The 23,181-nt window shown below is 48.8% G+C and overlaps 1 protein-coding gene across 1 annotated transcript; it reads right to left on the reverse strand.

The window, feature by feature from the left end:
- Positions 1-1,828: 1,828 nt before the first annotated feature.
- LOC138372569 (uncharacterized) lies at positions 1,829-3,369 on the reverse strand. Its single transcript, XM_069338049.1, has 2 exons — positions 2,900-3,369; positions 1,829-2,759 (listed from the first exon to the last, which is right to left on the reverse strand). Exons 1-2 carry the CDS (start codon positions 3,367-3,369, stop codon positions 1,829-1,831), a joined length of 1,401 nt encoding a protein of 466 aa, XP_069194150.1.
- Between the last annotated feature and the right edge of the window lie 19,812 nt (positions 3,370-23,181).

The following is a 23,181-nucleotide window of genomic DNA, read 5'->3' on the forward strand; positions in this document are numbered from 1 at the left end:
CACCTCTACTGCCGGCAGACAGGACCACCTCTACTGCCGGCAGACAGGACCACCTCTACTGCCGGCAGACAGGACCACCTCTACTGCCGGCAGACAGGACCACCTCTACTGCCGGCAGACAGGACCACCTCTACTGCCGGCAGACAGGACCACCTCTACTGCCGGCAGACAGGACCACCTCTACTGCCGGCAGACAGGACCACCTCTACTGCCGGCAGACAGGACCACCTCTACTGCCGGCAGACAGGACCACCTCTACTGCCGGCAGACAGGACCACCTCTACTGCCGGCAGACAGGACCACCTCTACTGCCGGCAGACAGGACCACCTCTACTGCCGGCAGACAGGACCACCTCTACTGCCGGCAGACAGGACCACCTCTACTGCCGGCAGAAAGTGTCATGTACACTCTGACGGCAGTGATCAGACTAGACCGTAAGGGTAAGAAGGAAGGAAGTGAGGAGAAGAGGTTAGGTTGGTGAAGACGAAAGGAAGAGGGAAGCGGTGGAAATTAATTGTTACGACCATAAATTACACACAAGTACAGTCCTGTAACATTACACCAGCACCTGGTCAATACCACCTACGAATATTACGTCTTCCAACATTCTTGGAAAAAAATAATGTATAAATTGCTAATCAAAGATGAATTCCTGTGTGAATGAAATATAACAAGAATAATCATTTTATTACGAATTAGGGAGACAAACTGTATAAGAAGTTAACGCAAAAGTATATGAAAGTATTAACAGTGAAAATGGGGAAGAGGGGGAAGGGTAGAGTCTGGCCTTAAATGTAGAGTCCTGGCTGATATGTTAGGGACACGTGGAGGTATGTGACCTTCACTCTGATACCTTGATCGACTCCTACCCCCCTTCCCCCTCCCCCTCCCCCCCACCACACACAGCCACCGGCGAGAGCTTGTGGCTGAGTGGACAGCACGCTGGATACGTAGTCCTGTGGTTCTGGGTTCGATTCCCGGCGCCGGCGGAAACAGATGGGCAGAGTTTCTTTCACCCCTGATACCCCTGTTACCTAGCAGTAAATAGGTACCTGGGAGTTAGACAGCTGTTACAGGCTGCTTCCTGTGTGTGTGTGGAAAAAAAACTGAGTAGCTACTAACAGTTGATTGATTGATAGTTGAGAAGCGGGCCGAAAGAGCAGAGCTCAACTCCCGCAAGGACAACTAGATGAATACTCTCTCTCTCTCCCCTCCCCCACTCCCTCTACTTCCAAAACTCCTTGGGCTGGACGGTAGAGCGACGGTCTTGCTTCATGCAGGTCGACGTTCAATCCCCGACCGTCCAAGTAGTTGGGCACCATTCCTGGTCCCATCCCAAATCCTTATGTTTATCCCTTCTAAATGCTATAGTCGCTATTGCTTGGCGCTTTCCCCTGATAATTCCCTTTACCCTTCCCTCCTCCCTCCCTTCCCCAGTCTCCCATCTTTCCTATAATATCAGCCAGGTAGTAAATGTTCTTAACGAGAGAGCTATCCTTTATTCCATTCCGTGATGGCTTGGGGCTTTCTCCTGATAGTTCCGCTCAGTTCCGTTCCTCAGACATAAGTTATGCTGTGTCGTAAGACCGTACACGAAGTACTAAACACGCAATCGCTAACATAGCGATGAACCCGATGACTATCGAGAAACAATCTGTTTCGTTCAAAGCAATCTTATCTCAGATTTGCTTAACTGTACTTACTTTCCTGCTATATATACATAAATACTCAAATATCACCGACTTTGTCATTTTATTATTAAGGATTTCTAAAGAGTTTTGACAGATAGTTTGACCATATCATATAGCACTTGTAAGAGATTGGACCTCAAACTTGTAGCTGGGTTTGAGGTGGCTGGGGTTTGAGGTGGCTGGGGTTGAGGCGGCTGGGTTTGAGGTGGCTGGGGTTTGAGGTGGCTGGGGTTGAGGCGGCTGGGTTTGAGGTGGCTGGGGTTTGAGGTGGCTGGGTTTGAGGTGGCTGGGGTTGAGGTGGCTGGGTTTGAGGTGGCTGGGGTTGAGGTGGCTGGGGTTGAGGCGGCTGGGTTTGAGGCGGTTGGGTTTGAGGTGGCTGGGGTTGAGGTGACTGGATTTGAGGTGGCTGGGGTTTGAGGTGGCTGGGGTTGAGGTGGCTGGGTTTGAGGTGGCTGGGTTTGAGGCGGCTGGGTTTGAGGCGGCTGGGTTTGAGGTGACTGGGTTTGAGGTGGCTGGGGTTAAGGTGGCTGGGTTTGAGGTTGCTGGGTTTGAGGTGGCTGGGGTTGAGGTGGCTGGGTTTGAGGTGGCTGGGTTTGAGGTGGCTGGGGTTGAAGTGGCTGGGTTTGAGGTGGCTGGGTTTGAGGTGGCTGGGGTTGAGGTGGCTGGGGTTGAGGTGGCTGGGTTTGAGGTGGCTGGGGTTGAGGTGGCTGGGGTTGAGGTGGCTGGGTTTGAGGTGGCTGGGTTTGAGGTGGCTGGGTTTGAGGTGGCTGGGGTTGAGGTGGCTGGGTTTGAGGTGGTTGGGGTTGAGGCGGCTGGGTTTGAGGTGGCTGGGGTTGAGGTGGCTGGGGTTGAGGTGGCTGGGGTTGAGGTGGCTGGGTTTGAGGTGGCTGGGGTTGAGGTGGCTGGGGTTGAGGTGGCTGGGTTTGAGGTGGCTGGGTTTGAGGTGGCTGGGGTTGAGGTGGCTGGGTTTGAGGCGGCTGGGGTTGAGGCGGCTGGGTTTGAGGTGGCTGGGGTTGAGGTGACTGGGTTTGAGGTGGCTGGGTTTGAGGTGGCTGGGTTTGAGGTGGCTGGGGTTGAGGGAGGTGGCTGGGTTTGAGGCAGCTGGGGTTGAGGCGGCTGGGGTTGAGGGGGCTGGGGTTGAGGTGGCTGGGGTTGAGGCGGCTGGGTTTGAGGTGGCTGGGTTTGAGGTGGCTAGGTTTGAGGTGACTGGGTTTGAGGTGGCTGGGTTTGAGGTGGCTGGGGTTGAGGTGGCTGGGTTTGAGGTGGCTGGGTTTGAGGTACCTGGGGTTGAGGTGGCTGGGGTTGAGGTGGCTGGGGTTGAGGTGGCTGGGTTTGAGGTGGCTGGGTTTGAGGTACCTGGGGTTGAGGTGGCTGAGGTTGAGGTGGCTGGGTTTGAGGTGGCTGGGTTTGAGGTACCTGGGGTTGAGGTGGCTGGGGTTGAGGTGGCTGGGGTTGAGGTGGCTGGGGTTTGAGGCGACTGGGGTTGAGGTGGCTGGGGTTGAGGTTGCTGGGGTTGAGGGGGCTGGGGTTGAGGCGGCTGGGTTTGAGGCGGCTGGGTTTGAGGTGGCTAGGTTTGAGGTGACTGGGTTTGAGGTGGCTGGGGATGAGGTGGCTGGGGATGAGGTGGCTGGGGTTGAGGTCTGAAGGGAAGGAGTGATTCTCCGCCGCCTGGACCATCATGGATGGAACACCGACCTGTCAAAAGCATGACCGAGGCTCTGTACCGACCTCACATGCCTGACCTCTAGATGCACCGCGGAATTCCGATAATTATATAACTATTCTGCACCAGGTTCAAATATATGCATGTCACATTATTCAGTGATGTTTTTTAATTATATTAAAAACTCTTACCAATTTTTCTCCCCATATATATAGACACTGTGTTATTAAAATATATGAACATTGTTTTAAATTTAATTAAGTTCCCAAGAGTTGCCAGATTTGAAAAAAGAGCTTTCTTGCAGTGCTGGCTTATACATGTTGTGATGTATACAATATTTTGCATTTCCATCGCTCATCTCTTTATATGGTACACACAACACACGTTATTGTAAATGGTTCCCTGTCTTCTTTTAGCAGTCTTGTCATAGAAAGCATCAAGTCGGCTAAGCACGATATTGACCTCTTCAATCCATGCTGACCTTTCGTTAGAAAGTCCATCCTCCCCAGGTGCTCCGTTAGTGTTCGCCTGATTACTTTCTCCGGCACTCTACAACACTTGTATGTCAGTGACAGCGATTTATAAATTAGAACGTTTTTATCTGTCTTCATCTTTTTGTTTTTGTTTTTAATATCCAATTTTCATCAGAATTTCTACATTTTGGGTGGATTTTGTGTCTCGAGTGTGTACAAATTTTTGGTTAGCAAGTAATACTGTTCTCCTTCAACTCCCTTCAGCAGCCAGGCTGATATTTTGTCTGAGTTCATTGATTATGTCAGATCAAGCTTCTCCAGGTGTTTTATTTGTTTTGCTTATTATAATGAGGTATGTGACATACCTCACATACCTCCTTGTCGTTCTCTATGAGAAGTTTCAGTTCTCGACTGAACCTGCTCACATTCCTTTCTGCCTTTGTTTTTCTCTATGACTTTACAACAGTTTTGGTAGCGACTTAACCTTTGTTGCAATGTAGTTTTAAAATTGCGTGATTAACAGACTCCCTCCTGACTCAGTGGAGTGGTGGTGGTAATGAGGGGGGGGGGAGGTCATGATGGAATGATTCCTTTGATAAGTTCCTGAAGGTAATTCTTATGTTCGCCAGCCTTGCATACGCCGCTGATTTTAACCTTTTGAGGTGGGCTTCAGGGAACAGGTCTGGTGTGATATCAACTCCCCAGATCTTTCTCTCGTTCTGACTCTTGAAGGATTTCCTCTCCCAGCTAGTACCTTGTGTTTGGCCTTGTTACGGTATCAACACCGTTGCTGGACTGTGGAAACCTTCGAAACCTTGTGTAAAAAGTATTTTACAGTTAATTTCTGTTATAAAAATTATATATATATATATATATATATATATATATATATATATATATATATATATATATATATATATATATATATATATATATATATATATATATATATATATATAACTGAAAACTCACACCCCAGAAGTGACTCGAACCCATACTCCCACAACTGGTATGTACAGGGACGCCTTAATCCGCTTGACCATCACGACCGGACATAAGGAAGTGATAGCCGAGGCTATATGAACCACTTCCCCGCCGGCACTCGGATGGTAATCTTGGGCATAGCATTTTATCAAATCACCTCATTCTTTGGGGCACACGTGAGGAACACAAATGCAAACAAGCCTGAATGGTCCCCAGGACTATATACAACTGAAAACTCACACCCCAGAAGTGACTCGAACCCATACTCCCACAACTGGTATGTACAGGGACGCCTTAATCCGCTTGACCATCACGACCGGACATAAGGAAGTGATAGCCGAGGCTATATGAACCACTTCCACGCCGGCACTCGGATGGTAATCTTGGGCATAGCATTTTATCAAATCACCTCATTCTTTGGGGCACACGTGAGGAACACAAATGCAAACAAGCCTGAATGGTCCCCAGGACTATATACAACTGAAAACTCACACCCCAGAAGTGACTCGAACCCATACTCCCACAACTGGTATGTACAGGGACGCCTTAATCCGCTTGACCATCACGACCGGACATAAGGAAGTGATAGCCGAGGCTATATGAACCACTTCCCCGCCGGCACTCGGATGGTAATCTTGGGCATAGCATTTTATCAAATCACCTCATTCTTTGGGGCACACGTGAGGAACACAAATGCAAACAAGCCTGAATGGTCCCCAGGACTATATACAACTGAAAACTCACACCCCAGAAGTGACTCGAACCCATACTCCCACAACTGGTATGTACAGGGACGCCTTAATCCGCTTGACCATCACGACCGGACATAAGGAAGTGATAGCCGAGGCTATATGAACCACTTCAGTTGTATATAGTCCTGGGGACCATTCAGGCTTGTTTGCATTTGTGTTCCTCACGTGTGCCCCAAAGAATGAGGTGATTTGATAAAATGCTATGCCCAAGATTACCATCCGAGTGCCGGCGGGGAAGTGGTTCATATAGCCTCGGCTATCACTTCCTTATGTCCGGTCGTGATGGTCAAGCGGATTAAGGCGTCCCTGTACATACCAGTTGTGGGAGTATGGGTTCGAGTCACTTCTGGGGTGTGAGTTTTCAGTTGTATATAGTCCTGGGGACCATTCAGGCTTGTTTGCATTTGTGTTCCTCACGTGTGCCCCAAAGAATGAGGTGATTTGATAAAATGCTATGCCCAAGATTACCATCCGAGTGCCGGCGGGGAAGTGGTTCATATAGCCTCGGCTATCACTTCCTTATGTCCGGTCGTGATGGTCAAGCGGATTAAGGCGTCCCTGTACATACCAGTTGTGGGAGTATGGGTTCGAGTCACTTCTGGGGTGTGAGTTTTCAGTTGTATATAGTCCTGGGGACCATTCAGGCTTGTTTGCATTTGTGTTCCTCACGTGTGCCCCAAAGAATGAGGTGATTTGATAAAATGCTATGCCCAAGATTACCATCCGAGTGCCGGCGGGGAAGTGGTTCATATAGCCTCGGCTATCACTTCCTTATGTCCGGTCGTGATGGTCAAGCGGATTAAGGCGTCCCTGTACATACCAGTTGTGGGAGTATGGGTTCGAGTCACTTCTGGGGTGTGAGTTTTCAGTTGTATATAGTCCTGGGGACCATTCAGGCTTGTTTGCATTTGTGTTCCTCACGTGTGCCCCAAAGAATGAGGTGATTTGATAAAATGCTATGCCCAAGATTACCATCCGAGTGCCGGCGGGGAAGTGGTTCATATAGCCTCGGCTATCACTTCCTTATGTCCGGTCGTGATGGTCAAGCGGATTAAGGCGTCCCTGTACATACCAGTTGTGGGAGTATGGGTTCGAGTCACTTCTGGGGTGTGAGTTTTCAGTTGTATATAGTCCTGGGGACCATTCAGGCTTGTTTGCATATATATATATATATATATATATATATGGAGGGGACCTACATTCCCTCCAATGCGTTGTGTGTGGTTTCCTCCGAGGCTATGGGTCCCCCTTCTTCCAGCCAGAGGTGGTACTCCCTTCCCTATTATATATATATATATATATATATATATATATATATATATATATATATATATATATATATATATATATATATATATATGTCGTACCTAGTAGCCAGAACGCACTTCTCAGCCTACTATGCAAGGCCCGATTTGCCTATTAAGCCAAGTTTTCCTGAATTATTATATTTTCTCTAATTTTTTTCTTATGAAATGATAAAGCTACCAATTTCATTATCTATGAGGTTAATTTTTTTATTGGAATTAAAATTAACGTAGATATATGACCGAACCTAACCAACCCTACCTAACCTAACCTAACCTATCTTTATAGGTTAGGTTAGGTTAGGTAGCCGAAAAAGTTAGGTTAGGTTAGGTTAGGTAGGTTAGGTAGTCGAAAAAACAATTAATTCATGAAAACTTGGCTTATTAGGCAAATCGGGCCTTGCATAGTAGGCTGAGAAGTGCGTTCTGGCTACTAGGTACGACATATATATATATATATATATATATATATATATATATATATATATATATATATATATATATATATATATATATATATATGGAGGGGACCTACATTCCCTCCAATGCGTTATGTGTGGTTTCCTCCGAGGCTATGGGTCCCCCTTCTTCCAGCCAGAGGTGGTACTCCCTTCCCTATTATATATATATATATATATATATATATATATATATATATATATATATATATATATATATATATATATATATATATATATAATATCAAGCTGGAATGATCCCCAAACTAACATGCATCAGTAAACTCTTTAACCTTGAAAGATTCGAACCCAGACAACCAGAGCTCCATGCCCCCTTGGCATGTCCAGTACTGTTACCGCTAACCCACAGTCACTGTTCAAAACAATTGGAAGTTGTCTGACCTCTGACCCAATTGACGCACGAATGTTACTCACGTGACTCCAGCATGATGAAGTGATTTGATGAAATATTTGTGCCCAAAATGGTCAACGATAGCTGTCGAGAATTGGGTTAAGTGTCTGTTACGGTATCGACACCATCGCTGGAGTGTGGAGTGGCGATTTCGGCGCCATCTATGGACCTACACTCCAACTCCAAGGCATTAAGTGAGACACAGACAATGCCATCTGTTGGCTGAGTTGTGGCGTCTGAGAAAGGCTCCTGTTTCATATCTCAGTTAGGAGGTGAGGTCGCTGATGACGACTTCTGGAGGGAGTAGTAACGATATCAACGCCATCTAGAATACGCATCCAATTACATTTTACAGTTTCCCGGTGAAGGGTGTCATCCTAAGTTAACCCAGTATACTTTCTATCTGGCTAGTGACTTTTATATCCACAGAGGTGACGTAATTAGTCTATTGGGCTGCGGAAGGCAGTTCAACTCGGTCAGTCCAGAACTCCTGATTTGTCCCTGTGAGAGGACAAGTGACCGCCGTCAGTAGTAAGCAGTGTGTTAGCTGTTGTGCTTATGTAGTGTTGTGTGGACCGACGTACCCGGGATTTTGCCCAGAGTTACAAGAAGACAGTATTGGCCGTCTGCTGAGAAATGCTACTAGCGTGTTGCTAGAGACTTCTGCCAGTGTGGTAGAGACCCCTGGAAGTGATTTTGTGACCCCCTGGCAGCGTGTTGCTGAAGCCTCTGCCAGGGTGTTTCTGGAGAGCAGATGTGGGGTATTGGGACATCGTGACGATACTGTGTGTGGACTGGCCCATGTTGAGGAAGGTGAACTCGCCGGTGATTACTATTGAACGTGGACGACGTATACTTGAAGATTGACTCACCGGGATTTGAAGAACACTGCAGACATATTGAGTGTCCTGGGTGAAAGTGACACTGTTTACATAAGTGTAGTTATACTTCAATGAATAATATATTGGTGAAGGTGTAATTGCGTCTTGTTTACCTCATTTATTCCTTGAACTATTACTTGCTACAGCCAATTCTTGAGAACGTACCATTGATTTGGGATGAGGTTCATAGAAGAATAGGCTATAAGGCACATTTACCAGAAATAACTCGGTTACTGGCTCAAGCTGGCCGTAACAGGCCTCTAGCTCCCTACGCCTATCTCCATCACTTTGCACTTGCTCGAATTCAATTCTAGTAGCCAATTGTTGGACCATTCCTTCAGTTTGTCCAGGTCATCCTGTCGCCTCTTGCTGTCTTCCTCTGTCTTAATCCTTCTGATAATTTTAGCATCATCAGCAAACATTGAGAGTAATGAATTTATAATTTCTGAAATATCATTCACGTATATCACAAACAGGAAAGGTGTGTGGTAGTGGGTGTGTGGTGGTGGGGGAAGGTCGTGGTGGTGGTGGTGGGGGTGGTGGTGGGTAAAGGTCGTGGTGGTGGTGGTGGGGGAAGGTCGTGGTGGTGGGGGAATGTCGTGGTGGTGGTGTGGGTGGAGGTGGGGGAATGTCGTGGTGGTGGTGTGGGTGGTGGTGGGGGAATGTCGTGGTGGTGGTGTGGGTGGTGGTGGGGGAATGTCGTGGTGGTGGTGTGGGTGGTGGTGGGGGAATGTCGTGGTGGTGGTGTGGGTGGTGGTGGGGGAATGTCGTGGTGTTGGTGGTGGTGGGGGAATGTCGTGGTGGTGGTGTGGGTGGTGGTGGGGGAATGTCGTGGTGTGGGTGGTGGCGGGGGAATGTCGTGGTGGTGGTGTGGGTGGTGGCGGGGGAATGTCGTGGTGGTGGTGTGGGTGGTGGTGGGGGAATGTCGTGGTGGTGGTGTGGGTGGTGGTGGTGTGGGTGGTGGTGGGGGAATGTCGTGGTGGTGGTGGTGTGGGTGGTGGTGGGGGAATGTCGTGGTGGTGGTGGTGTGGGTGGTGGTGGGGGAATGTCGTGGTGGTGGTGGTGTGGGTGGTGGTGGGGGAATGTCGTGGTGGTGGTGGTGTGGGTGGTGGTGGGGGAATGTCGTGGTGGTGGTGGTGTGGGTGGTGGTGGGGGAATGTCGTGGTGGTGGTGGTGTGGGTGGTGGTGGGGGAATGTCGTGGTGGTGGTGGTGTGGGTGGTGGTGGGGGAATGTCGTGGTGGTGGTGGTGTGGGTGGTGGTGGGGGAATGTCGTGGTGGTGGTGGTGTGGGTGGTGGTGGGGGAATGTCGTGGTGGTGGTGGTGTGGGTGGTGGTGGGGGAATGTCGTGGTGGTGGGGGAATGTCGTGGTGGTGGTGGTGTGGGTGGTGGTGGGGGAATGTCGTGGTGGTGGTGGTGGTGTGGGTGGTGGTGGGGGAATGTCGTGGTGGTGGTGGTGGTGTGGGTGGTGGTGGGGGAATGTCGTGGTGGTGGTGGTGGTGGTGTGGGTGGTGGTGGGGGAATGTCGTGGTGGTGGTGGTGGTGTGGGTGGTGGTGGGGGAATGTCGTGGTGGTGGTGGTGGTGTGGGTGGTGGTGGGGGAATGTCGTGGTGGTGGTGGTGGTGTGGGTGGTGGTGGGGGAATGTCGTGGTGGTGGTGGTGGTGTGGGTGGTGGTGGGGGAATGTCGTGGTGGTGGTGTGGGTGGTGGTGGGGGAATGTCGTGGTGGTGGTGTGGGTGGTGGTGGGGGAATGTCGTGGTGGTGGTGTGGGTGGTGGTGGGGGAATGTCGTGGTGGTGGTGGTGGTGTGGGTGGTGGTGGGGGAATGTCGTGGTGGTGGTGGTGGTGTGGGTGGTGGTGGGGGAATGTCGTGGTGGTGGTGGTGGTGTGGGTGGTGGTGGGGGAATGTCGTGGTGGTGGTGGTGGTGTGGGTGGTGGTGGGGGAATGTCGTGGTGGTGGTGGTGGTGTGGGTGGTGGTGGGGGAATGTCGTGGTGGTGGTGGTGGTGTGGGTGGTGGTGGGGGAATGTCGTGGTGGTGGTGGTGGTGTGGGTGGTGGTGGGGGAATGTCGTGGTGGTGGTGGTGGTGGTGGGGGAATGTCGTGGTGGTGGTGGTGGTGGTGGTGGGGGAATGTCGTGGTGGTGGTGGGGGAATGTCGTGGTGGTGGTGGTGGTGTGGGTGGTGGTGGGGGAATGTCGTGGTGGTGGTGGTGGTGTGGGTGGTGGTGGGGGAATGTCGTGGTGGTGGTGGTGTGGGTGGTGGTGGTGGGGGAATGTCGTGGTGGTGGTGGTGGTGTGGGTGGTGGTGGGGGAATGTCGTGGTGGTGGTGGTGGTGTGGGTGGTGGTGGGGGAATGTCGTGGTGGTGGTGGTGGTGTGGGTGGTGGTGGGGGAATGTCGTGGTGGTGGTGTGGGTGGTGGTGGGGGAATGTCGTGGTGGTGGTGTGGGTGGTGGTGGGGGAATGTCGTGGTGGTGGTGTGGGTGGTGGTGGGGGAATGTCGTGGTGGTGGTGTGGGTGGTGGTGGGGGAATGTCGTGGTGGTGGTGTGGGTGGTGGTGGGGGAATGTCGTGGTGGTGGTGTGGGTGGTGGTGGGGGAATGTCGTGGTGGTGGTGTGGGTGGTGGTGGGGGAATGTCGTGGTGGTGGTGTGGGTGGTGGTGGGGGAATGTCGTGGTGGTGGTGTGGGTGGTGGTGGGGGAATGTCGTGGTGGTGGTGTGGGTGGTGGTGGGGGAATGTCGTGGTGGTGGTGTGGGTGGTGGTGGGGGAATGTCGTGGTGGTGGTGTGGGTGGTGGTGGGGGAATGTCGTGGTGGTGGTGTGGGTGGTGGTGGGGGAATGTCGTGGTGTGGGTGGTGGCGGGGGAATGTCGTGGTGGTGGTGTGGGTGGTGGTGGGGGAATGTCGTGGTGGTGGTGTGGGTGGTGTCGTGGTGGTGGTGTGGGTGGTGGTGGGGGAATGTCGTGGTGGTGGTGTGGGTGGTGGTGGGGGAATGTCGTGGTGGTGGTGTGGGTGGTGGTGGGGGAATGTCGTGGTGGTGGTGTGGGTGGTGGTGGGGGAATGTCGTGGTGGTGGTGTGGGTGGTGGTGGGGGAATGTCGTGGTGGTGGTGTGGGTGGTGGTGGGGGAATGTCGTGGTGGTGGTGTGGGTGGTGGTGGGGGAATGTCGTGGTGGTGGTGTGGGTGGTGATGGGGGAATGTCGTGGTGGTGGTGGTGTGGGTGGTGGTGGGGGAAGGTCGTGGTGGTGGTGGTGTGGGTGGTGGTGGGGGAAGGTCGTGGTGGTGGTGGTGTGGGTGGTGGTGGGGGAAGGTCGTGGTGGTGGTGTGGGTGGTGGTGGGTGAAGGTCGTGTTGGTGGTGTGGGTGGTGATGGGGGAAGATCGTGGTGGTGGTGGTGTGGGTGGTGGTGGGTGAAGGTCGTGGTGGTGGTGGTGGGGGAAGGTCGTGGTGGTGGTGGTGTGGGTGGTGGTGGGGGAAGGTCGTGGTGGTGTGGGTGGGGGTGGGTGAAGGTCGTGGTGGTGGTGTGGGTGGTGGTGGTCGAACAGCTGGTGCAGGCGAGGCTAGGAAGCCATCTGTTATGGTTTTTCCTGGAATCAATTAAGGTGTCTGGAACTCGTCTTGGCTGGGATCAAGATAAGCGTGTGTTTGTTTATATCCCGCAGCCTGGGATGGGATAAAGGGATTAGGATGTGATGGTGTGAGAGGGGAGAGAAGACAAGGAGAGGGGAGAAAGGGTGAGGAGAGACAGGGGTGAAGAGAGAGATGGAAAAGGGGAGAGAGAGAAACGGAAGAGACCGTGACGGAAACTACTATGATGGGAAAGAAGCTGAGGGGAGTGAGGGTGATAGGATAGCGAGTGATGGAATATAGGATGAAGAATGAGAGGGTGAAGAGAGACTATGAAGGGGAAAAGGATGAGAGGAGAGATGATGAGGGGTGACGGAGGGAGACGACATATAAACAAGGATCACAGCTGTCATTCTAACAACAGTGTTATGACACAATTCATCAGAAGAGATCCATTTCTCTTTAAAGGTAAAACAATAACATTAATCCCTACTAAATTAGTAATCTTTACTAGCTTAATCTCTCACTAAATTATCCTTTGATAGCACCAAAATCACGTGAGACAACAACAGCGAAATATATGACAATTACACAGAAACCACACTTAGGTGATATATATTGAAAGCAGAAAATCAACTGGAGCTCTTAGGGGGACTCGAACCTGCGACCAGCGTACTGCCAGCCGCAACCTCTGCCACTGCTCCACCCTGACCTTGAGGTCATCTTGAGATGATTTCGGGGCTTTAGTGTCCCCGCGGCCCGGTCCTCGACCAGGCTTCCACCCCCAGGAAGCAGCCCGTGACAGCTGACTAACACCCAGGTACCTATTTTACTGCCATGTAACAGGGGCATAGGGTGAAAGAAACTCTGCCCATTCTTTCTCGCCGGCGCCCGGGATCGAACCCGGGACCACCGGATCACAAGCCCAGCGTGCTGTCCGCTCGGCCGACCGACCTGGTATAAGTTACAAAACCTGGGAGTCTACAGAACCGACAGGAAGTCTGGAGACCTCTCTTAAAGCCGTGCCAAGTTGGCTTCAGGAGTAAAGTGTAGGTAAAGTCGGTCAACACCAGTGTTAACCTACTTTACCCGCACCATCCGGGTGCCTGGGGGGGGGGGGGTTATATGTAGAGCATGATATGGCTTCAGGAAAGGTCTCAAGACCTCTTGTCGATTCCGTAGTATCCCAGGCTGTGTAACTTATACCAGGTCTGCGTGGTCAAGTGGAAGACGTTGTGGCTGGCATTACGCTGGTCGCGGGTTCCAGTCACCTAAGAGCTCCAGTTGATTTTATCATACAAGGCAAATGTTGACAAAACAAGAGTCACTGCCACTGGGGGGCAACACTGCCACTGGGGGGCAACACTGCCACTGGGGGCAACACTGCCACTGGGGGCAATACTGCCACTGGGGGCAACACTGCCAATGGGGGGCAACACTGCCAATGGGGGGCAACACTGCCAATGGGGGCAACACTACCACTGGGGGCAACACTGCCACTGGGGGCAACACTGCCACTGGGGGCAACACTGCCACTGGGGGCAACACTGCCACTGGGGGCAACACTGCCACTGGGGGGCAACACTGCCACTGGGGGCAACACTGCCACTGGGGGCAACACTGCCACTGGGGGCAACACTGCCACTGGGGGCAACACTGCCACTGGGGATAACACAACAGTTGCCCCCAGAACACACGCAACACCAGCAATACACCACGTCAGTATTGACCACTGGGAACATAGCCTCCCGGCCACGTGCTTGCTCCAAGCAGGTATTTCATCACCATTATCGTACTTGTTCTAGGAACTTTATGCCTGTCGTCTCTCGTTACCTTAGCGCCAAGGGCAGGTGGTGGAAGACTCTGTTTAATATTCAAAGCCAAAAATCGTTTCGAAATTTACAGCAGTACTATTGTAGTCACTGTTCGTTTATGGTAAAACTATTACTGATACAGAAAGTGTTCGAGTTTAATGAGCAAAAGTTTTGAGCGGTGATTGAAGAAAAATCGATATGGATGAATGATCTTCGACTACTTTCCTGGTGCTAGAAAGGTGTGTTTCTTTCTCTTATTGTAAGTCCAAGAAAAATGTCCGTTTATGTCAAGATTATTTATTGGAGAAAAATATTTTTAATTCTGTAAATTATTAAATCCTAGCATAATTTCTGTGTAAACTATCTTTGTCAAGTATTTTGGTATTGAAATAAGTCATGTGTTACGAGAGTATGTATTACCCCAAGTAATTATAGATCCAAAGCACATATTGGTTACGTTAACGGGTAATTACGAGTTTTGGTAATTGGAGAGAAATTAACTTTTAAATTCCAGAGAAAAACTGTAAAACGCTACAAGTAATATTGATATATTTGATTTCCGTTGTCGGGTACAGCCTCTAATTAGTCTTACCACTGTGCCCCCTTGACCAACTACTGGCCTTCTCCAAGATGTAATTTGGATTTTTTTTTTTTTTAATTTTCCTGGGAACCAATATACTGCTAAGGGAGCAGGAATATCCATGAAAGGTAACGATACAACTGTGTCTGTCCTGTACGAGAATTAAGCCTTGGACCCTCGGTTGATAGCCGGCGTCGTTGACTACAGTGCTACAAATGCAATTTAATGATAACAAATATATGGTTCTGATCGTAAGTAATACCGATAGAGTTGCAAGATACGAGCTGGATACTGATAAAATTGCGACGTCTAAACGCGAGTATAATTTTAAGTCACGGTTATTTTGTATCATAGGCCAATAAAACAAATATAAAAGCCTAAATAAAAAGAACAAAGGATTACGAAACTTTTAGTTTCTTCAAGCGTACACAGTAAGACATCAGGACGCAGGATATTATACACCCATAGGTGTACCCCACCTCTCGCTCTGTATACACTACGAGATTTCTATAGTCATGGACTATATGCAGGACCAAAGTCTTCTTGTTGGTGGGTCAGTAAATAATTATGGTGGCCATAATCACCTTCCAGAGGTTGATAGGCCTTCAAGCCAACACCAAACCAAACATCTGAAGCAACAGGGATACATATACGCTGAAAGGTGTCCCTTGCTTCCCGGTGTAAATACCTTCCTTTAGCTGGACAATGTTCAGCATTAAAATATACTTACTAGTTGGTCACAAAAAAATTCTGACTTTTTGGAACTCACCAGTTGTTGATGTATTAAATCTCGGCTCGTACGGATGCCCCCGGTGCACAGTGCCCTTACCCTCTCCTGCAGCAAGAAATTACTAGTATTACTTACACACAGAAATCACAATAGCGTGATGCATCAAATGAACAAATCTACAAGGGCAGTGACGAGGGTTCGAACCAACGTCCGAGAGGATCCCAGACGTTGCCTTAATCGTCTGAGCCACGACGTGGTAAAAAAATTGCAACCGGGAAATCATCCTGATTTACCAACGGTTCCTGTAGTCTCTCCGAAACACAAACCAGGGTCTTATGCAATTCCCCCCATGCACCCGAGCTATGTCAACAGGCTGTTCTACCTCTTCGCCCTTACTTCATTACACACAGAACACACAACGTACTTCATTTACGTTGGTAAATTAGGATTATTTTTTTTTTCATGTTTATAAATATTTTTTTTCAATTTTTTTACTATGTCGTAGCTCAGTCGATTAAGGCAGTGCCTGGGATCCTCCCGGACGTAAGTTCGAACCCTCGTCACGGCCCTTGTGGATTTGTTTACTAGTGTTAGTTGTTTCCAGAGTTGATAAAACTGGTTTTAGTATTCCATTATTGCAAGGTACTGTGAGCAACAACAAATACATAATAATAACCGCCAGTGCAGTTCCATGTTTGGTTTCCTTGAGTCACCCCCTCCCCCCCCCCCCCCCTTGTCTACCATGATATTATCCCCTCACACATATTCCCAAGGCCACAACTCCCTCACTGCGCCCTCTCCGCTAAGACATCAGCACCCCAAAACACACAGCAAGTCACGTATGCTCCGCACTACTGACCCACAACCATTCACCATTCACCAGGCGACTCCTGCTTCAACCATGACGGAGAGCGGATGCCTGGACACCTGCTCTGCCTGAGGGTCGCCGGATTACGTTGGGTTTTCGCGATTTTGTTTTTTATACTGCCGTTTGGCGTTCCTATTCAACGGTCAGGATTGTTTCGACGCTTGGTGCACATATCGTCTTGGGTCACAGGACAGTTGATAGATTTTGAACGTTTTCTGACTGGTTCCTCGGGCCGGAAGACGGTGTCCGGCGCCGGCTTCGCCGAAAGGTGCCGGGAGTTGGTAGGTCTTGGCGGGCTTCGGGTTTGTCCTCGGCCGTGGTAAGCGGCCGGCTTCTGCTCTGCCACGGGGGAACTGGTTGACTTGTTGAGTTTTAGTTGGGAGCCCGAGTTTTGGTTTAGTTACCCAGTGTTCTCTGTGAGGGGCGAGCCGGTGCTTGTCACTCTGAGGGACTCCTGGGGCTCCCCAATCATCTTCCCATCCGTTTTTTTTTCAAAGAGGCACATTAATTTCCGCCGACATGCGACATTCATTTCGCCATAAGGCTTCGTGATTAACCCTTTACAGGTACGCCGGGGCGCATCCGATCCCTCGGCCGTCGCCACCAAGGACCCATTCAACAACAAGAATCTATTCACCAGTTGCTCACCTAAGATTAACGATTGAGCAGTACACTCCTTCCAGACCGTCAGTGCCTCTCTTGTCAAGCATCATATGGGACGGCGGAAGAGGATGCAAGACGTCGGTAAAGGAAATAGCTCATCCCGGTAAGGGGATAATTTTATATCAGAACTTTGGGATGTTATGAAGTATTGGCTCAGCATCAGGGCCATATCTGTAGACACAGTAGCCGTCCTGCTGCCGGATATTCCTCTTTTGTTGAACGAGGCACTCTGACCCCAAAGGCAACAGAAGACATCTCCAAGAATATCACTTAAACACACAACCTGCTGGAAGAGGTTAAGGGTAACTCCTAACAGAATACTTTCCCACATACCTGAGGGAAATACACAGATATAATAATGAGAAGAAATAACGGGTACAGTATAATGAATAATCCTGCCATCCTTACAGTGCACAATTTGGAACTCTTTAGCCAGTGATGGGAAGAATGTCGCTAGCTTCATCGGTGCTCAGAACGATAAGTGCTCCTCCTTGAGACAACAACACAATATGTCTTCGCCACCAAATCGAACACTTCCAAAGGAGATCCGATAAGACTTCCAATTAGAGTAAGGAATTGGGAACCCCAGTCATCAACAGAATTGAAGATGCCAATACTGTGGAAGCTCTCAGGATAATTACCAGAGAAGATAACATTTTGTCCAGATAGGATGACTGGCTAAAAATTGAGAGAAAAGCAGCGTCTCACAACAATAATGGAACCCCCCCCCTCTCCCTCTTCCCCTTCTCCCTCGACTCTCTCTTCCACGACCCCCTCTTCCACGACCCCCTCTTCCACGACCCCTTCTTCCACGACCCCCTTTTCCCTCTCTTCCCCCACGACATGTACTTCCCCCCAACCTGCGATCCCTAGTACATCAAGAGCCAGAAGTGTACATAGCGACTGTCTCGTGTGCATAATAATTTAACAAAATCAAAATCGTTACAATGGGTATCTGCGGGAGGGAGGAGGGGCAGGGGGGGGGTCTACTCTGGTGCAAGAACCTGTCATCTAACTAAACGGATAACCCAGTTATCGGTTCACCTGATGAGGCATTTGTAGGAGATAACAACGTTTGCTTAGAACTGTCTAATTGGAGAAATTATGGATTTAATTAAAAATCCTTTTTATTTGGTTATGTTGAGATGATTTCGAGGCTTAGCGTCCCCGCGGCCCGGTCCTCGACCTGGCCTCCTTTTTGTTACACATCCCCAGGAAGCAGCCCGTAGCAGCTGCCAACTCCCAGGTACATATTTACTGCTAGGTAACAGGGGCATAAGGGTGAAAGAAACATTTTGCCTATTTGTCTCCCCCTCCACCGGGGATCGATCCCGGAACCTCAGGACTACGAATCCGAAGCGCTGTCCACCCAGCTGTCAGGCGCCCCTCATCCATCCATCAGATGGTAGATCCATCTGCGCCTTGAAAAAGATGAAGGGTGGGATCAGGCTCATTGTCGTTGGCTACACCCTTCGCCGCCCGTGACCAAGCCAGCTGTTAGAGGTACTACTGCACATGGTAGTTGGCGTTGTATTCTAACCTAATCAGCTAGGGTTTGGGGTCCTCCAAGGCCTAAGCGACACAAGTCAAAATGAATATTTTCACCGTGGAAAAGGATGTAGTGAGATGAGACTTCAAAAACGTTTTCAGCTTCGTAAATAGCTTTTCAAGCTGGTAAGAAGTACTTCCCCAGCGTTATTCCCCCTGTGTCAGCAGGGAACAACAGCCAGGAGGAAAAACTCGACATAGTTAATAGGCGAGAAACCCCTCCTGTCCTGAACAGTTGTATGAGAGATCATGAACATACTAACCAGCAAACTGAACATCTGCATCCTGGCTGACGACAGCTTGACAGGTGTACAAGAGCCTTTGCTCTCAGATCTTCAACAGGTGACGACCTTAAAAGAAATTTTGGGTCTTATCTATAACCCAACCATGTGTGGGATAATATCATGCAATGAACCAGTCATCAATGGAGAGAGATCGGTTTTAGCCGAAGCTTCAACTGTTTTCTAATGTTGTCAGCACACTGCCTTGAGCACCACTGAGTGTCAACGCCGATAATATTTTGAATGCTGTAAAGACAATCGAGCAGGGCATACTCAATTTGGATGTTTACAATGATGCAGATCTGCTCGCAAGATGTGTGACTGTGTCTAGAGTAACATATTGCCTAAAGTGTGCACTCACTTTCCACACTTCCCGAATGAGAGAGAACGACGGGCTCTGAAATCAATACTCACACAGGAACTGAACCTCGGCATGGATGATAGTCATTAGGACAAAGGAAAGCGGCCAGACTTGGGTATGAAGGGCCGGATATGAATATGTAAGGCAACGTATACCTGTTCTGGCAACCATATCCTCGTGCATTGCTGCCAGTGAGCTAGTAGAGACAGTTCAACCGGATCACCTGTGAAACCATGTGAGACCCATCAGTTGGGATACCTGACGTTGGGTATATTGTGGAAGCCAGCCGGTGGGAGGATATTCCGTCCTCTTTCACTACCCGCCGTCCTCAAAATATCATTTATGGGATAGCACCACAATGGAAAAAAATCAGCTATATTAGACTAGCATTCAAGGAGGGAATAGCCCGCCTCCAGGCTGTGACATCCTCCAATGCTGGGAGTTTTTATTCGCAGTCTTTAATACAGGCTGGTGAGCTCACATTAACAGTTGCACAGTATTATGTTGTGGGGTGATAATTACAAAAGAAACTATCAAACACCACCAGGGCTGCCACCTTCGCTGACACCACAACTATGACAGTGACCTCTGTGAGGAGTCGCAGAGGTCACTGGAGGCCGCATACTAAACTCTGGGAGAGAGGTATGACATCACTAAGGGGGAGAAACTCCAGGTTCAGCTACACAGCTTAGTTTATTAAAGTCAATGAGCGCTTCTCTTCACAGTACATGGCAAACTGTGGCAAACAAAAAGCTCTTACCATAAAATTCTGAGCTGACGACGCTTGTCTCCAAAATGAAGATGGCGCCTGGAGTTTATCTCCCTACCAGGTCGCTCACAAATCTCTCTCAACTGCCATTGTCGAACGTCTCTTCCCGAAAAATAAGTAGTTTCTCTTAAAAAATAAGAGAAAGTCTCTTTGACATGCGTGTGGGGCTCAAACACAGGCACCAGCCTTGGTTAACCTCTCACACCGTTCTCACCTGCGACACACCAAAGCCTCTTGTAGGTTCCCTGGCAAACATCAGGCCACACTCACCCTTCACCGGCTTCAGAATGTCGCTCCTCGGTCCACGAGACGAGTTTGACACCACAACCGTCCTCCTCTTCTTCTAACTAGACCCTCCTCTGTCACAGTTCCCTGGCACTTCCTTCACTAATGCATGTAGGAGTACCACTTCAAACTTGAAGAGCGACGAGAAGCGTGTGACCACCTTGACCCCCACACTCGCAAGTGACGTCTTCACCAATCACAGACCTTCTTGTGACGCGCCACAGCCTCGCTTCCCCCTTATTGGTCAATGTTGACATCATCCACCTCCTTCCTCCTTCAGAACGTCTCTAGTCGTCGGCATGTTGGTTACCACCTAAACTGTTGCTCTGTGCCAGGCAAGGGCCTCAAACCATGCTTCTGCTCTTTCAGAGAAATTCAGTTTACACTGCAAACTATACTGAACATTCGGTTTCAGTTTAGAGTATGCTTGAGTGGGGAGTAACTCTCAGCCTCGTGGCTTATAGGATATCAGGGTTCATAACAAGTGGCAGCAATAAGGTGGATGACCAAAATGGCCTCTAAGCCGGTCTCTTTTGTTGTATATCAGAGGGGGAAATATGCAAGACATGAAGAAGTAAACCATATACTGAAGAGGAGCCTAGTAAGAGGTGGATGCAAGGCATAAAGAGACCCCACAACCGTACAGCTGTGACGATGGCCAGCAGGAGCCCGATGGGGTCACTGTGATCCCTTGCAAGAATAGCAAGCAGGTAATGTGGGTCTCGCTTCATGCTGGTCGGCGTTCAATCCCCGACCGCCCAAGTGGTTGGACATCATTCTTTTAACCCGTCATGCCCAAATTCGTATTCTGACTCATTCCAAGTGCTATATAGTCGTAATGGCTTGGCGCTTTCCTTAATAATTCCTTCCTTCCTACTGCACGAAGGAAGGAAGGAATGCACCTGTCTCCACTGTAGCAGAACCGAAGGGGCTGCTACTGTCAAGGAAGCCCAGAGAAAACCCTAAACCTTGCACGGTGCTACAACTTTATGACAGTTGGTTTCAAAGCCATTTGTCTAATGAAGCAAAAGAGTACTTAAACTCATGAGTGAGTTAGATGACTAACTTATCGTTGTCGGAAAACCCGACACCATTTAATAATATTCAATACAATAGGCAGATAATATTGCTGCTGCCGTTGTATACACAAATTAACCCATAGAAAATGTAGCTTGTAGTGGAATTTTCCTTCAATAGAAAACAGGATATCATTGCCACATAGTACTATAAATTCACCAGCTATTCTGTTGGGAATTATTCTTAAATACAGTAGTCTTTGGACTTATTACATCATAAAAACATCTCATTTGAATTAACTTAATTATTAGTATAATAATAGAGTAAATGTGACCCTTCTACCACATATTAACATCTGGACAAGGAGAGCCAAGGCGTCAGTGGTGAGGGAGGTCAGCCATTGCTTAAGACCATAGTAGCAGGAGCAAATTCAACTCCTATAATTCTCTTGGACGAAGTGTTATGGAGATCAAATTAGTGCTCTGCCATCATCAACACGCAGTCAACATAAACAAGGGAAGTGTCTTACCGAAACCCGTTTATCTAATCATTTCTGGCCAGTTAATGTTAAGTAGATATAGGGCGAACTGGTTAGGACACGAACGAGCCACTAAGTACAGGTAATTAAGCCTTGGTTCTTATCTAATAATATCTAAATGTTTCATCTGATATAGCATTCATATATTAGGATTCCGGCTTTACAGCTAGTGCCCTTTGACAGGAACAAGAAGAGGAAGCAAGAATTAATCTTGATACATCAGTTACTTGGGTGATGGAAGCTAGCCTCTCACGAGGACAATTTGGTGTCTACATCCTAGTTATACCTGGTGGACTAAGCCTACCATACAATAAGATAAGGCACCTTAAATTTTATTAATTAATATATGTAGTTTAATACTGTAGTTTGATTAGCTGCATATATATAAATTTAATATTAACCCCCCTAATGTGTAAGGATCGATTTGTGAGATTATTGCAGAAATACAGTCCGCTAAACATCATACAAACTGATATCGAAATATATAAATTAACGTACATATAAATTCTATATAAATTCATTTAAATTAAATAAATATAAACCTCACAGGTCGGTTCCCACAATCGTGGAAGCCAAGGAACCAAGAGCGACCAGTTCTCTGTCCCAGCTCCTAAAATATTGATATTCAGCGAGGAAATGCTTGTGGCATTTAAGGACGTATCCTACATAAGAGGTGTTTGGGAAGACATTCTGTATCTAATCTGTCTTGTACGTACGTAAAAATGTCATATTATGTAATAAATAACGAATCGCGTCTTATGTAATTACGGACCTTGGCTCGAATGCGTCCTTAGGCTACAGCAAGCGCTCACAGTCTGGTTCCTGAAGGAAGACATCGACAATGTACCTATGATTCACGTCATTGTCCGAGTCCATGCCAATAAGGACTTTCTGTTCAATAGTTCCCATGTCAAATTGTATATCTGCTGAAGGTGTGTTGATCACATTAGGTGACAAGTGACACACCTGTGGTCTACATCAGGTGACAAGTGATCCACCTGTGGTCTACATCAGGTGACAAGGGACCCACCTGTGATCTACATCAGGTGACAAGGGACCCACCTGTGATCTACATCAGGTGACAAGTGATCCACCTGTGGTCTACACCAGGTGACAAGGGACCCACCTGTGATCTACATCAGGTGACAAGTGACCCACCTGTGATCTACATCAGGTGACAAGTGACCCACCTGTGGTCTACATCAGGTGACAAGTGACCCACCTGTGATCTACATCAGGTGACAAGTGACCCACCTGTGATCTACATCAGGTGACAAGTGATCCACCTGTGGTCTACATCAGGTGACAAGTGATCCACCTGTGGTCTACATCAGGTGACAAGTGATCCACCTGTGGTCTACATCAGGTGACAAGTGATCCACCTGTGGTCTACATCAGGTGACAAGTGATCCACCTGTGGTCTACATCAGGTGACAAGTGATCCACCTGTGGTCTACATCAGGTGACAAGTGATCCACCTGTGGTCTACATCAGGTGACAAGTGATCCACCTGTGGTCTACATCAGGTGACAAGTGATCCACCTGTGGTCT

This window comes from Procambarus clarkii, chromosome 39 (genome assembly GCF_040958095.1).
Source record: "Procambarus clarkii isolate CNS0578487 chromosome 39, FALCON_Pclarkii_2.0, whole genome shotgun sequence".
NCBI classification, from domain to species: Eukaryota; Metazoa; Arthropoda; class Malacostraca; order Decapoda; family Cambaridae; genus Procambarus; species Procambarus clarkii.

Bases quoted from the DNA above. Each gene is read 5' to 3' on its own strand.
- LOC138372569 (XM_069338049.1), bottom strand. From the start codon at position 3,369: ATGGTCCAGGCGGCGGAGAATCACTCCTTCCCTTCAGACCTCAACCCC. The intron at 2,760-2,899 runs GTCACCTCAAAC...CCTCAACCCCAG, and splicing joins ACCCAGCCACCTCAAACCCA to CCACCTCAAACCCAGCCACC.